This window comes from Brassica rapa, chromosome A02 (genome assembly GCF_000309985.2).
Source record: "Brassica rapa cultivar Chiifu-401-42 chromosome A02, CAAS_Brap_v3.01, whole genome shotgun sequence".
Classification (NCBI taxonomy): domain Eukaryota; kingdom Viridiplantae; phylum Streptophyta; class Magnoliopsida; order Brassicales; family Brassicaceae; genus Brassica; species Brassica rapa.
Genome location: NC_024796.2, coordinates 10,546,515 through 10,564,132, shown reverse-complemented (window position 1 = coordinate 10,564,132; position 17,618 = coordinate 10,546,515). Strand labels below are relative to the sequence as shown.

At 25.9% G+C, this 17,618-nt stretch overlaps 1 protein-coding gene across 1 annotated transcript; it reads left to right on the top strand.

Moving 5' to 3' along the window:
• Positions 1–12,019: 12,019 nt before the first annotated feature.
• Positions 12,020–17,427, top strand: LOC103852525 (CLAVATA3/ESR (CLE)-related protein 12-like; the record flags this gene model as incomplete). The annotated part of the gene is made up of 1 exon (XM_009129422.3): positions 12,020–17,427. A coding segment is annotated over one exon (435 nt), but the record flags the coding sequence as incomplete, so codon positions are not given.
• Positions 17,428–17,618: the final 191 nt, after the last annotated feature.

Here is a 17,618-nt window from a genome sequence, read left to right as displayed (position 1 = left end):
GATATTAATAAACATACTAGATTTTAACCCGCACGTTCGTGCGGATATTTTTTTCATTTTATAATGCATTAGATATTATTACAAATATTTTAAATATAAATTTTTATTTTAGTATTATATATTATGTAACTCTATAATATTATTGTTTATATTTTTTTATTCAGCATTATTCATATGTAGTGATTTTTAATATATTTTACTTTGCTATTAATGTTTATTTCTTACTTATATATTTTTGAGTTAGATACAATAAAATAACAATATGAAATAATCAAATAGAAAACCTCCTTCAATATTATTTTTGAGTTTAATATATATTATTTTAGTATTTTACAGAATTTAAGTAAAAACAAATTGTTTAAATATTATAGCCCTATTGTTTTTTTTGGAACACATAGCCCTATTATTTTAGTAAATTTTATACATAGTAGCATCTATCATATTATTTTACTAAATTTTATTTATATAAGATATTTTTTGGATGCTATGATATTAAGTTTTTTTTTAATTATATTTTCAAAATATTCGATTGCTTTAATTTTTACAACATATATAGTTTGTTTTTTTCCGTGGTGCATTTCAAAAAGTTATTCTTTATTATCTGTGATTTAATATTTTGTAAAATTTGAAATATTATCATTTCGAGTTTGAATATTTATTTTCAAAATTTATATTTTGTCAAGTAAACTTTGAAAAATTACAGTACTATATTTGAGTTTGGAAGATTACATTTTGAATTTGTTTTTGTTACTACATTAATACACTAATTTATAATAAAAAATATTTAAATTTTTGGTGATATTTTCTAAATTTTCTCAATAGATTTTGTTATAATTAAGAAAAAGTTACAATTAAAATTTGATTTGAACTACTAAAATTTCATAGTTTTCTAATAACATTCTAATAACATATTTTAAAATAATATATGAATTAAAAGTTATTATATAATATTATATCTTTGTATATAAACTTTTCAAAAAAATATTGTCGAGAGTTTCAAAGTAAATAAAAGATAATATATAGTTGTAGATATAAAAGTTTAACATATCTTAATAAATTTATTTTTTGTATAAAAATATTGTATAGTTTACGAATTTTAACTAATTTTAATGATGATTGATAATTTATTTAAATGAAACAATAAAAAATTGTTAATTTGCCTATTTAATATAATTTTATAATTTTTAAATCTTATAAAACTTCTATTTTTATATAATACAGAATCTAATTATATAATTTATTAAAAATAGTATATAATTTTTATTTCTTTTTTATAAAAAAAATTTAGTTAACATTGATTTATAACAATATTATATTATTAATTACGAAATTAATTAATATGTTATTTTATAAAAATATTTAAATTTTAAAGAAGATTTTGTTAGATTTTACTCAACAGATTTTGTTATAATTAAAAAATAAAATTCAAATTTATAGTTGGTTTATTATTAATGTAAATAATCAAATATGTCATATTAACTATTTCTTTAGGTGGTCCTACTATGACTTACTAATGGTAGATAAAAATAGAACCCTAAATTAATAGATTAGATTTGTATATCCGTATAAATTGAGGCATCATAAGTTAAACATGTGATATGTATAAAAAATGATGCCTACAGTCTGTGACGATGATTAAAGCTTGATCCGTGTACAAACATGGTTATTTGTTTTAATAAAATAAATATATGATTTTTTTTCACAGGACAAAAATATAAAGGAAATTGCCAAAAATATCACATTTGTAATATTACTTTTCATATTTTACACTAATCATTTTTACCATCACCTTTAAAAACAGAAAAAAGACATTTATAACTCTAAGGTTAACTAATCTTGACTGACTTAGGGTTGAGAGTTGAATGGTAAGGTAAGATTTTTAGAATTCTAATAAATATATAAATAGATACTTGCAAAAAAAATTAAAAATCGTTTCAAAAAGAAAATTTGAAAAAAAATCGAAAAAGAAAATTTGAAAAAAAAGTAATAAAAAGTTCAAATTTGAAAAAGTATAATTCGAAAACAAGTAAAAAAGTTTAAATTTTTTTTTTATTTATTTAAATAACTATTTATTATATATATATAGAACAAGCGTATATGATTTTTTTGCTTCTTAATGAAAAATGTATTTTAGAAAATGTTTTTTAGTGGTAGTAAACATGAATAATGGTACCAACAAAATGATAAACATGAAAATTTCCCGAAATATAATTGTTTCACAAACATGAGTCCGTATGGATATGGGGGAAATTACATGTTTACCACTTTCATGGTACCATTTTTCATTTTTACCACCACTAAGGAGACATTTTCAAAAACACATTTTTCATTAAGTGGTAAAAGACTTTTATGCCCTTGTTATTTATATATATAATAAATTATTATTTAAATAAAAATAAATAAATAAATAAATAAGTAAAAAAATAAAAAAAATTTAAAAAAAGTAATTTAAAAAAAAGTTTAAAAAAATCGAAAATAAATAATTTAAAAAAAAAACATTTTTATGTTTTCGAATTATACTTTTTCAAATTCAAACTTTTTTATAAAAAAATTTGTTTGAAATTATTTATTTTCGAATTTGTTTTTTTTTTCAAATTTCTTTTTGAAAACGAAAATTATGTTTGAAACTATTTTTTGAAAAATTTTATATATATTTTTAAGTATTTATTTATATATTTATTATAATCATAAATTTCACATTCTAAAAACCCTACCCCACCCTTTAACTATAAACTTTAAGTATATATTAGTTAACCCTAAGGGTATAATTGTTTTTTACCCTTCATTAAAAGTAAGGGTAAAAATGGTTAGTGTAAACATGAAAAGTGGTACTACGAATGTGCTATTTGTGGTAATTTTCAATAAATATGTTCGATTTGTAATGTATAACATTTATGATAGATATCTTGTTTTAATTGTCTGTTAATTGTTTGGTTGTTCATATATGGTTGGATATTAAACCAATCAAAATAATATGTTATATAACATATTCGTGAGTTAATACTTTTTAATTACATTAATTATGTTTGATGTATTGATTTATAAGCTAAATTACAAATTAGTATGTTTATATATTAATAACTATATCTTCTCAAAATAAAATATCTTATGTCAAATAAATTTATTTTTGTTTCAGTAAAGATATATCTCTAAAAATTTTATATGCCAAATAAATTTCATTTTTATGTTAATTTTTGGGAAAATATTTAATAGAAATTTATTTATTGTATTCTTATAATTCAATATATTAATCAGCAAATTGTTTCACATGTATTTGAAAATAACTTTATATATTTTAATAAAATATTATAGCTTATATTTTATGTGAAATTAAATAATAATATATATAAATATATAACATTTAAAGTTTGTATGTCACATCATAAATAAATATTTTTAATTTTATTATAAAAATTGGTTAGAAAATAACTCAGCTAGAGAATAATCCGGTTAGATAATGATTCGGCTAGAGAATAATTCGATTAGATAATAATCTAACAAAAAAATAGTTTGTAGTTAATTAATTTATAGCTATTAATTCACTTAAACAAGTTATAGTTACTAGGATGAATGAAAAATTATTTTTAAAAAATATTTCAGTTTTAATAGAATAGATGTTAAAATGATACCAATACATTTGAAAGCAGTATATATCTATACTATTAAAGCAGGATCCTATTGTCATAATTACTTTAGGGACATGTTTTCTTCACTAACATTGCATGTTTCATTAAGGGCAATTAAGTAATATTAATAACAAATCTATATTGGGTCATTATTTTTGGATCCAGCCCAAATCAAATCTCTCTTGGGCCATTTGGGCCTATTAAAAAATCAGATTCAATTCTCACTTTTTTTCCTTTGGGCCATTAAGTCCAAGTTCAAATAATTTTTTTTCAATTATTCTTAATTATTATTTTTTTCTTTTCTTAATATAATTTAAGCATTCATAAAAATAATTGAATTTTTTTATTGAAAAGTATAAATCTTTATTAAAAGTATATAATTTTTTAATTAAAATATTAACTCCATAATAAAATTAATTTATCAGAGTTATACCAACTTAATTCATTAAAAAAATAAAGTTTAATTTTTTTAACATAAATAGTCGTTTAAATGAAATACGATAAATAAAGATAAAAATTTTAAGTCTTCTATAAAATAAAGCACAAATATATGAAAATGTGACATTTACTAAATATTTGTCAATTGAAAAAAAAAAACAAAAAAAAACCCTCGCTTTGAAAGCGCGGGTCAAAATCTAGTATGAGATTAATTATCACGTCTAGTACTCATTACGAGTTATTATATCAAATCCAAAACGGCCAAATTATAGCATAGTTTGTTGTTATCTAAAAATCACATTTTCAATCATAAAAGTTAAAAATTAAAAATAAATGATATATAATTAATTAGTAATCAATCATATATGTTTTTGTGTATATATATATTGATGTAAAATTTGTCATATACAAATATTTAGATGTTCAGTTTAAAATTTTTGGGAAGATAAACAATAATATATAATGATACTTTAAATTTATAATGTATGCAGTAATAATTATTTGTAAAACAATTATGTCCACAGACGAAACATCCAGTATTAACATATACTATATTGTTATTTAAAAGTAAAATAAAAACAGTTTTCTTAATATTTTGTTTTATGATCTTTGGATAAAATGTACATGTTCGCTTTTTTGTTTTCTTTAAAGTTTTATGCATATTGATGGTTAAATTTTTTTTTGAAAAATAGAGACGAAGATGCACTTTTTTACTTTATTTCAAAGCATAGAATGTTTGATATGTGTTTATGTTATCATAATCTTATAGTTTATTACATTAATGTTTATATTATATGTAATACTAAATATCTGTAAAATAATTATGTTTATATATACGGGTAAAACACCTACTTTGGTCATATTAACATATACTGTATTACTCTGGAACAGCGTGGTTCAATGGTAAGGATTGGCTCTTTCCTCGACCTAGATCGCGAGTTCGAACTCTACTGGATAGAATTATTTCATGATGTTTCTGGACACCACACGGATATGAGACCATGCTTTCGAACTCATTTGCATACTCAGATAGAGGGTTTATCTGTAGATTGTACCTCTCATTTGGGATTAATCAGGATCTTTTCATATGTCCGAAATATCCGAGATTAAACAAACAAAAACATATAATATATTATTATTTATATAATTTACGCATTTTATATTGATTAGTTATTAACTTATTATTAAGTAAAATATGTCAAATCAAAATAAATTATTTTAAACCAGTGGAAGCCAACCCGAACGAGAAATGACTAAATAGGATTTCGGTTTTTATAACAAATGATAAATGTGGTTCTGCCAAAGCCTTTACGCTTTATTAGTGCAGTTCTAACTTCTAAAAACATCTTGTTCTAACAGCATTTTGCGTATTTCATTCCTATTTGTTAAAATTTATTGTAACATCTAACAACTGAATAAAAAGCATGACATGATGACTTCGTACACATACAATTTTGCATACATATTCCATCCTTTCTATTCAGGTAATTTATTTATTTATCTTACACTATAGAAATTTAAATATTCACGAAGACAACACAGAAGTGGCACTTTTCTCAGATCTAGCTACGAGAAAAAGATAGAGAAAACTAACCTGTAAATATTGTTATTTCCTTCTTGCTTTGGCTTTCTCTCAGGACCACCAAAGCTTTGATCATTGGTATATCTATAACTATACAGCCCGTATATTATGTAGAGTGTTTCATATAAAGCAGAGTAGGAAAGTTACTAAGATCTGATAAGAATGGAGCCTTCAAAACTACAGAGCAAAATAAAGAAACACAAAGGTTCGTTAAAGGCCAGAGCCTCATTCTCTGATCTAAAGGCCTTCAAAATATATGGAGCAGATGAGAGGAAATAAAGACAGACATAAAACTTGTAGACACCGACCGTTTCATCCGGTGTATGAGTGTTTATCAAGGATGAAACTATGATTTGATCATTTCTGATTTTGTAATAAATAAAAGAGAGTAGATCGGTTTTGCAGCCCCAAAGCTAGGTCCAATCAGATTTTGGATCACTCATTGACTCATTGTTATTTTTCTTAAATATAATATATGGATCATGATACATAACTTACCTTATTACATGTGAATCCCTGATAGTGCAGCGGTTTGTTTAACAGGAGAATTATCCAGCAACTTGTGTTCAACGCTCCAAACAAGCATTTTTATGTATTTTTGTATTTATTTAATGAGGGGTAAAAGAGTAATTAACTCTTCCATTTTTCCCTCAGTTCATTTCGCCTGCAACTTTAGCCGCCACGATTTTTTCAACCTAATTATTTGTTTAATTGGATGATTTGTCTCGCTTTTACTTAGTTTTCATGATATTAGCAACAAAACATGACATATTTAAGATTCAAATGTCGATTTTGAAGTAAATTTTACCAAAAAAAATTTTCTCCGATTTTATAGCTGAATAAGGTCAAAACGCCACGGTGCATCACCATTGAGCGTTTATATGCCGCATAATCGGTAACTCGGGCGAGTTTTAGAACAAGGCATGCGATACGTGGAAGAATAGAGTAGTACTATTGCCATTTTCACAAAATATCTATATGATTTAGTTCGAGCCAGACTACTCGGTCCAAAGAAGTTTTATTGTCAGGTTTTAGAACATTTCCACAAATAGATTCATTACTATTTTTGGGACCAAAATTGTAGTGAGGTGGTTTCATCTGCTTTTGTTGTCATGGGAGATTGGAACGCACCTTTATACGTGAGAATGATGGATTCATTTAAAAGAAGAAAAATAATAATAGACTTGATTTCATTACGATTAGTCTGATATTTGTTTTTTTTTCCTAAAAGATCAAAAAAAATTAGATTATTGGCATATTGAATGCTTGATAAAGTTAACAATAAGGTTTAGTTTCAATTGGTGGGCATTGTTAAAGTTTTTGGGAGAACACATTTTGGTTTTGTCTCCAATTTCTCTTTCATAATAATAGGCAATAAAGCAGTAACTGTTGTTTATTTATTTATTTCGTTCTACTGATATTAAGAATAGAAAATGGGATATGGATGTCGAGAAGTATATCTTTTGGCAAGGTGTAGCTTGCTTCTAGATCTTCATAGAGACATAGACTTTCACTGCAGCTCGTACGGAGCTTTACCAGTTTAGTGCCCCAAAACTCTCACCTCACAAACATATTTATATAAAATGTATAAAAACATATTTGTATAAATATCAATATGTATTTTAGTCTCTTATTACGCTTTTACATTAAGTTTCACATTTATACTTGTCAATTTTCTTAATTATAGCTATTAGCTCTAGTATTTCGCTCAGATATTTATCCATCAAAGTTTTAGGCTTAATATACCGGTATTAGTAAACCTATTTTACTAAATCTCAATTTTAACACGAACTTTCTTTTGGTTTTCCATCAGTTGGATTTTTCGTAATTATATTATGATATACATTTATTTTCTGCTTTAAGCTTTTCGTTTATCAGCTAATTGTTTCAACCTCAAGATTGTCTTTTTAATTAATCAGTTGAGATGTTGTGCTAGCTATTTTGTGTTTGAATCAGATATATTCATATATCAACATTCTGAATGCCGAAAAAGTTTACATAATCGAGAGAGAAACAAAGTGGTCAATAGAATCACTAAAGACTCATTATTTCTAAATCATATATATATATTGCCCTAGATTAGGTGAAATATGTACTAGAGGTTAATAAACTATGCCATTATAACACGTGACTAGTCTGGATCACTTCTGTGGCGCCAGGATATCTCTGTATAATTCAAAAAAAAAAAAAAAAAAAAAAAAAAACTATACCATTATAACGTTTGGGATGCTCGTTAAGTTGAATATGAGCCCAGAAAAGAAAATAAAAATGTTTTCACCAAGTGGCATATGTCACTTCGGCCTTGTAGTGGAATTAGAGGTTAGCCCTCCTTGATCTTGGGGGTTTAAATGTCGACCATATAGGCTCAGGTATAAGAACAAGTGAACCTTTTGAGAAGAGAACAAAATGGTATAGTTAGGTGAGTTTGGTGACATGACGCATGACTAATAATGAATTTAAAGTAGAACCGTCGCGTAAATGTTTATTGTTCTCAAGATTCAAGAATGAGTTTTTTGTCACATTTTTGTAATGTGATCTGATTGTCTAAGATGTGTCTCCGGTGCGGGTATTACATAACATTAAGGACAAATAACAAATTGGTAAAGTGAACCATACGGAGTTATATATATAAAAGCCCTTTATCAAAAAAAAAAAAAAAAACCATACGGAGCATGCATTGCTAATGATACATTATTTTTCTTTTAAACTCTATAATTAAAATCATTTCAGTGGCATTCTATATCTTTTTTTAACAGGGCAACTATATCTTACTCTATACATATAAAATTCAATAAGGTATTCAAATTTTAAGTCATTGTTATAATAAAAGCAAATATTCTTGCGAGTTTAAGTTTCAAAATGTATTCATTTGCAATGTATTGTTATATGTTTTTCCTAATCTTCTTTTTTGAATTTCCAGTTTTTTTTTATTTAACCATTTGTAATGTGTGACTATAATTTCGTGGCATTTGACCATTTATATTTCTTATTTATTGTTTGCACTTGATATTTTAAAATTTTACTAGAGCTTTGACTCGCACATCGCGCATGCATTTCTTTCCACTTTATTATATATATTTTTTGTTGTTTCTAAATGGTATGATATATTTTTAAAAATTTTAATATATATTTCTATGTTATCATGATTGTTCATAAAGATTTTTTTTTTACATTGACTCATTGTATTTTTTATTTTTAACTATCAAATGAATCACTTACATTGATGTCATATACGCAAATCCCTAAATAGTAAAATGACTGGAGTTACATTTATATAATAATATTTTACTAGTGATATATATATAGGCTATATTATATTTTATTTACTATATTATATAAAAAATTGGGTTGTTTTTACTTTTCATTTACCAATGCTTAGGTTCCTATATATATACACGTGATATGAAACCTTAGGCTATAGTAAATATTTAAACTAACTTTGTAAGGTAGATCACATATAATGAATTCAAAAAGTATACTTTCTATAGATTTATGATCACATTTTCGGAATAGAGAAGCCATATAACAACCTTTGCAAGGCAGATCACGATTATTAAATTCAAATAAAATATTTCATATAGATTTATTGTCATATATTTCGAATAGAGAAGATATATATTTTATTCCGGTTATATAGAAATACCAAGGATGTCAATCGATAAGGAAATAATTTAATCTCATATATTAATGGAAGATGATTTCATTTATAGAAAATAATTTATTACTCACTCTGTTCTTTAATATTACATATTTTAGGAAAAAATATTTGTTTTAAAAATATCTATTTTTTACATTTTCAAGACATGTTTTATTAACTCATTGCAAATTTCAAAAAAATTAATTGCACTTACTAAATTTTTATTGGCATAAAATTATGGAACAAAGATAAACACAAAAAATTATGCAAATTTAATGTGTTTTATTAAAATGTGTGAAAAAACTAGAATATGTAACATTAAGAAACAGAGGGTAGTTAGCTAATTTATTAGAAGTATTTTCTACCCTAATTAAGAGAAAATCGCTGGTTTTTAGCCACAAGTGTTTGAGATTTGTAGTTAATAGGTAATATTCTATACGATTTTTGTGTTCTAATATGATTTTATTGTTATGTTAAAATTTGCTTTAGTTTGTATAGTTTATGTAGTTTTTTTTTAATAAAAGTAAATTTAATAATGAATTACACTTCTATAAAAGTACAATTAGAACATATAGACGGGTCCTATGGGCTATGGCATAATCTCCAAGCTATTTATTTATGTTAATGCAGGTTAAACTTATATTAGTTCGCAGTAAGTTGGGACATTATCACTTAAAATATAACTTTTTAAAAAACTATATACTTGCCTAGATTTTCTTGAATTATTGTTGTTGCTGTGTTTTTAGGTAATTATCTATTTAGAAAAATGCATTATATGCATGAAAAGACAAATAACATTAATGATAAGTTTTTTAATTATGTCAGTAGCATAAGGTCGTAAATAAGTTGTAAATCTAAAAGTGATTTTTTATTTGTATTTATATTTTAATAGATTAGATAGATACCACACACTTTTCCCCAATATAAGAAAAGATTTTGATGATCCTTTTTTTACTAGTGCAATCATAGTTCGAGCACTAAAGTGCAAGAAAAATATAAACAGTTAAAAGGCTGGTTTGGAAATGCACATTACCACCAGTTCCCCCAATCCACTCAAGAGCCTCTTTCGTGCATTGGAAGACCTTTAATCAAATTTACAATTTCGTCATGTTTTTTCTTCTTCACCATGACAGATTCACAATCCAAGTCAAATCAGAAAATTTAAGTAAATGTCTGAAATGAATTTACCTTTAAGACGTTCATAATCGAAATTACAACGGAAACCTTTGGAATCGATCACACCCTAAACTCTATTATGAATCTTTAATCTCATATATAGCCACCATGACAAATGTCTAACCAGACAGCCACCATAATGTATTGTATAGATCGTTTTTAAAACCAGGGATTTAGTGTAGTAGATTTTAATACTAATTAATGATATATGCGCGACAAGAAAATTTTGCTAACGGATTGAATATATGAAATATTTAAAGTCAACCGTTTAATACAGAAACAAATTTATTATCGGAAAAATATTAAAAAAGTCATATATGGAACGTGGTTTCATAAAAAGTCCACGACGCAATATCTTAATTTTCAAGAGCACATGTATAGTCAGGGGGTAATTAGTCTGTTTCCACGTCGACTATAATTAAACCTATAAATACAATATGAATGATTGCAATCCTCTCCTGGAAATACAATACCATCGATTACACAACTTTGTAATCAAAGATTTCATTGTTCCAAAGATTTTTCATAATTGCTAAGTTGTAATCATGCCTCTTTTTCATTCCTTGAATTCTAAGAAACCTCGATGCATTAGTTTTATTTTCTTTACGCGGTTTAATTCTCCAGTCATGGTTTTCCTTTTGTATATCAATAATTGATCGATGTAGATTATGTTTATCTACGTACTAGTTTCGTGAATATTCATTCTCATGATAATAATTTTAAGTTTATAATTGACTTTATATGTTTTGTTGTTTATTTTCAAATACTTTTTTCCAAAATTGTTTGCACAAATCATTCACATTGTCGTGTTTAAATTAGACTGGTGACACAAAAACAACAAATCACAAGATTCTATAATTAATTCATGTACTTATAAAACTTGAACATATAAACACAAGCACACATTACCTTTAAAACTATTGACATTGTTAAAAATAAAATATTATTCGATTTTATACAAAAAGCATAAAATCACCAAAAACCATAATTATAGTGATATTTTCTAATAATTCATAAATTTTAGTTTATATTACTAGAAGCCAATTTATTAAAATATAAAAATATATTTTTAGTACTTTAGTTTTTAAATAGTTTCTAAACAATAACTATACATTGCGGCTTCTAGGAAAATAACATTCAGAGTTTATAAGCTATTACCAAAACTAATCTATTTCTCTATCGGTTCGGTTTTATTGGATTGAAGTAAAAGACAGCAAACAAAAATCCGTACATAGGATTATCAAACTTTCTTCTACAAGAAGAGAATTAAACACGGACTACCTCCAAAGCGAAAAGGATCGATCACTTGATTATGCCCCACTTTTATGAAAATAGAGCACACACATGACAAAGTATTCTGCGTTGAAAAGACAAAATCCCACTCCGTTAGACATCTCTTAAACTTTACACTTTGTCAACTATATAATATACATGAATATATATATAGATGAGCTCTTACCATATTGTCTTCCAAACCGTCCAGCAAAACTTTCTTTTGTTTTGTTTTCAGATACATACACAAACATTAAAACTTATCTTTGGCATTTTCTTATTGATTAATATTTCTTTTGGCAGGTTATAAAAACGAAAAGAAAAAAGCCTTCTTATGCCAAAATTTCCTCCATCATCTTCTACTTCCTCTCATCTTCCATGGCGTTGAAATTCTCTCAGATAATCTTTATTGTTATTTGGCTCTCTCTCTTCTTCCTCCTCCTCCTCCACCACTTGTACTTCTTCAACCTCCACCGTCTCTACTCTCTAAATGTGGTGGAGCCGTCGGTTTCGAAGCACCACGATCATCGTCTCTACACCATTAGTAGATTAGTCAGCAGAAAAGCTCTCTCCCACACATTTGACTTCACACCTTTCCAGCACCGGAAAAACAACCACCATCATCCTCGTTCCGGGGAGGCACACGGCGGCGATGAGATCGATCCTCGTTACGGAGTGGAGAAACGCCGTGTTCCCTCCGGACCTAATCCGTTGCACCATTAATTGATGAATGACGATGACACGTGCTTGGTTTGAGTGGTAACATATAAGCCAAAGATACACCTTTACCTACCTTTTTTTGTCCGAAAGGGGAAACTTAAAGATTAGAGTATTTCATTTTCTTAGATACGAATACGTTTTACGAGTTGGGTTTGATACGTTTTTCTTCTTTAAATCATAGTAAACAAAGGGTATTTTAGTTTAGCTTCTTTTTTTGTTTTTTGTTTTTTGATAAATCCTATGGCGACTGATTTGGTACGCCTCGGGAGGAACGCACTTAGTGCTACAGAGTGGACTGTCAGACCCGAGTTTGATCTACCATGTAAACAATTTGGGCCGAAATTCAAGCTCCGACTGACCAAATGATGATAATTTAGTTTTCAGAAGGAATCGAACATATGAATGATGTGGATATACATCAAACCCCAAAAAATTGCTATTATACTACAACCAATTGGTTTTTAGTTTTTGTTTTGATGATTATATATGTAAATATATTTAGTTACTCAAGAAATTGTCATCTTGATTATTGTGATTTGTTTTGTTACTTTAGAATATCTCCAAGTTCACTTCATTTTTGCTTTAAAATGAAATTTTGAATAAAAAAGGTTTTAATTTTACTTTATTTTTTTGTTTTATAATGAAGAAAAAAATGGAATTATTTAATTAAGTAATGAATTTATTTTTAATTCATTATTCTATTTTCACTTTAAAGTGAAGAAGGTTTAAGAAGGGTTGAAATAAAATGCATCCCATTATAGAATTATTATTGAAAATATGTTATAAACTGAAGATGCTAGCTCTTTATTATGTTAACTGTCATGTATAATGATTACTACTTAAAATTAAAATAAACAAAATGGTCGTATCACTAATGATGGATTTTCAAATAATTTAACTTTGGGGTAGCCAACCAGTAGCTGCGACGGCACGTCAAAAATTCACAACTCAAAAGAAATTCTAGATGCGTTATTATACCGCATATAAAATAATTAATCTCATATGTATTAATTCTTAAGATGTTTTTATAGCCACGTGTTATCACTAAGATGATTTTTAGAATTCTTGAAAAATGAGCTAGTCCACATAAATATATATTATATTTTTTATTAAACTAATTATCAAATTGATTAATAGTGTACCAAATTTTTCGTTTATTTCATTAAATAAAAGATACGAAATTATCTAATATGATTAACATATATATGAAAATTAATGATTATGAATAATACATATTCAATTTTGTATCCTCTCTCTTTTTTGTTTATTTTTATATTATTAAAAAAATTAAACAATCACATTAAGCATATAATAAAAAATAGTTTTTTTCTTCTATGTTATATTTTTGAATTTTTTAAAATGACTATAAATTACTAAAAATGGTAAAAGTCTCATATTGAAAATTTTGTGATTAATGGTTTAATTTGTTTTTGCTCAAGCACGATACAAATAATGATAAATAGTATGGATATAAATCAAATTAAATACTATATATAAATATTTTAATTTCAAAATTTTCAGTAAAAATATTGAGATCTTAATATTTAATTTTGAAATTTGTATTAAAAAATCTTACATTGAAAGTTTTGTGATTAACGGTTTAAAATTTTGTTGCAGCAAATATACAAATGTTAATAAAATCATATGAATAGAAAGTGTCAATAATAAATATGTATATTAAAATATATTTTATATATCTATGTAAATATCACTAAAGTTTAATTACATACCAAATAAAGTAAATAAAATGATTGTTTTAATTTATTTACCAAAACATGATTGTAAATTAACAAAAGATATTGGTTTTGATTTATGTTCTTACTCTTATGTATATAATTTTATGTATATATATTATTTTTTAAGTAGGTAGTTTTTAAAATTTTATTTGATTTTGACATTCCCAGAAATACAATTCTTCAAATCGATGTGATTTTTAAATATTGGAAGCAATATATATATATATATATATATATATATATATATATATATATATATATATATATATATATTATTTCATTCAGATTAAATAATTTAGTCATTATTTTTATTATTATAAAGTATTTGATGAAATACCATGACAAGATTCCAATCACCTCCTTTTGAGTTTGTTCGAAGAATGAGAGATTTGTTCATTCGTCTAATATTTGTTTCTCCCTAATACCCTATATAGCTATTATAATTGTAAAAAGAGAGATTTGAACTATTTATTATAAGTTTTCTGGTTTATCATTTAATAAATATATAGTTTACATATACTAGAATGGTAAAGTATTATCTATATTTTTATCGATATACTCTTAAGTAACTAAACTTCAAAAGCGTAGGATAATTATAAAATAAGTAATTTGTTTTGTTATGATTTTTAGACCGAATTAGTGAATTTATACTAGACAGACATTTATATTTCGAGTATGCACTTATATTCTATAACAGCTTGATATATTAGATTTGAACGCTGGTGATTTTCTTTAAAAATTTGATGCTTATCTGGAGCGGAACAAATTTTTACAGATTTCCATCGAGAGAAAAAACACAATTCTATAAAGGTAAAAAATGAAATCACTTGTGGAGAGACAAGTAAACAAAACGAGAGCAGAAAACCTAATCCCCTTTCATCATTTTACAATCGATGTTGCCTATCTGGTTTTGGTAATTAGTGTCAGCCACAAAACTTAATTTCTTTTTGTGTATATGAAGTCTTTAAAAGAAATGAGTTGTAATATGTTAACTGTTCAACAACGATATATAATACATTTAAGAGACAAACATTTGTATTCGCCATTTTACAATCGATAAGGATTATAGTATTGCAAAATATTAAAACCATTTAATGAACAAACATTAATATAAAAAATTCACCCCGCGCATGCGTGCATGCTATCATGCTATCATCTAGTGGTATAATATTAACTAAAACTTAATGGTATAATTAAAACATATGTTAAGCAAGTACTAATGTTTGTTTCACACGATCGAAAACTGTCGACAACAAGTTTTTTTCTGTTATAATTTTCGTTGTTTTATCTGGCAAAACTTGTTTATAATAAGGTTGATAATCTATTTGGCTAAAAGAAATATCGTATATTATCAAATGCGGATCAAACTACGATTGTATGCTAAATTTATCTGAAAAAAAATTCAAAACTTATTTTTTCTCGAAATAAAACTTCACAAATTATTTGCAAAATAAAGATAAACCGAGTAAACCTAATCAAAAACGAACAAAACCATAATACAACTAAACCCATATCAAAAACTAACCCAACCACCTGTCTTCTTCTTCAAACCCTTTATTTTCCAGATTTTTACCGACAATTTTCTTTTCATGATCGTTTACAAAAGCATCACAAGATAAAACTAAACAAACTTAGATTCTTCTCCCTTTTGAAAGATTATGATACAACACAAAGAGAGATTAAGGAATACATTAGTTTAAAATTTTATGGAACGAAAATTTTAACGAAAAAGTGAAACCAGAAAAGATTTACATGGGGAAAAAAGAAGAAGTGTGGGGTCATTATTGTAGGGTATGGTTAAAACAATTTAGACTGGTTTGATTTAATTGTAATGAAGTTTAATTTTAGTTTAATATTATATTTAAATAGTTAATGGTTAACAGATATATAATAAACCAAATCTATTCTGATTTATGTGTTTTGAAATTTAGAAGCATGAGTATGTGTGTTTCGAAGTTGTGAAATTTTAATTTGGAGCAAAATAAATTTCTAACTTTTTAGGGCATTTTGCATAATTGCACTCTCTGTGTACGCATTTATGCAAAATTAGCTATGTACCAAAAATCACTATTATACACTTCACATGCTCCAAATTTGCCTTGCTCTAATTCAGCTCTGATCCAACACGTGATCCACAACAGTGCTTTTAAGGCAGATTGTTAATTTTATCATTTCTTTTGGTTTTTAAGTCGATTGACTCAACTTTTTAAAGATAAATTTAGCATGGGATTTTAATTTGGATTGCATCTGATGCTATACGATATTTTTATGAGGAAATAGATTGTCGATCCTTTTATAATACATGCCGGTTTATTATGAGAATCAACAGTTTCTTATTTCTTAAAAACAATATACATGTAGTAAACGGTTTCATTAAATGATAAAATATGCATATAAGAGTAAAATGAGTTTGTTAATAAGCTATCTGAAGAAACTTACCCGGACGTCTGAAGAAAAAAATATGTATTTGTTAAGCTATCTCGTGAAAGAGTAGGTTTAAACTTTAGAATAAAGATAATAAGACATTTCATTTGGTGGACTGGACATGACTTTGCCGCGTATAAATGTTTTGATGTATTTTCGATAGAAATAAGGAACATTTCATTTTACATAAAGCCTCACTTTCGGTTGTACCTAAAAGAAAATCTCAGGATGTGCCAACTTTTTCCTATTTGGTTTCTCTCAACATCAACTATTTTGTTCAATTTAAATATATATTTTGCATTAAGTGTAGTTGAAGATGGACCAAGATTCCAGTGCAAATGGTAAACGACTGACTTTATAATCTTGAGTAAACAATATCGTCTTCTAGAAAATTAAAACCATCGATTTATTCTGCTTCTCCATTAACTTGTTGCCCTTTATTTTAGTCTAGCGTTGTGTGCCCGTCATTTTTTTCTTTCTGGGACCTATTTTCAAAGATTAGGTTTGTGTGGCGTTGTTGATTAGTTATCTGTTTAATATGAATTTATAAAAAGACAAAATAAAATATGAGTCAGTAACACAAACATTTTTTTTTTTATCATTCAAAACACTTGATCGAATATATCCTCTTACTTTATTTTCTTGCTAAAATATAAACTTAATTTGTTGTGAATATATGCCCAAAAAAAAAAAAAATTTGTTCAGAATATTATCGCATTCCCCTTCAACTAGCGGAGCTTCTATTAATATAAAACCTTAGTGATCTTCCAAATATATCAGAACATACACGTTAACTAAAAATACATTAAAAATATAGTAATACAATATGAGAAGCATAACATTTTTAAAATAAATGTTATATCAAAAATGTTTTACAACGACTGCAACTTTGGTTGTAGAAGCAAGCTGTCTTCCCAACCCATTCTTATAACGCTGTATTCCCATCATTTGGAGTGTGGAAATTTGATTCCTTGCGAGTTTATTAATATGGCCTTGCAGCATAGTTG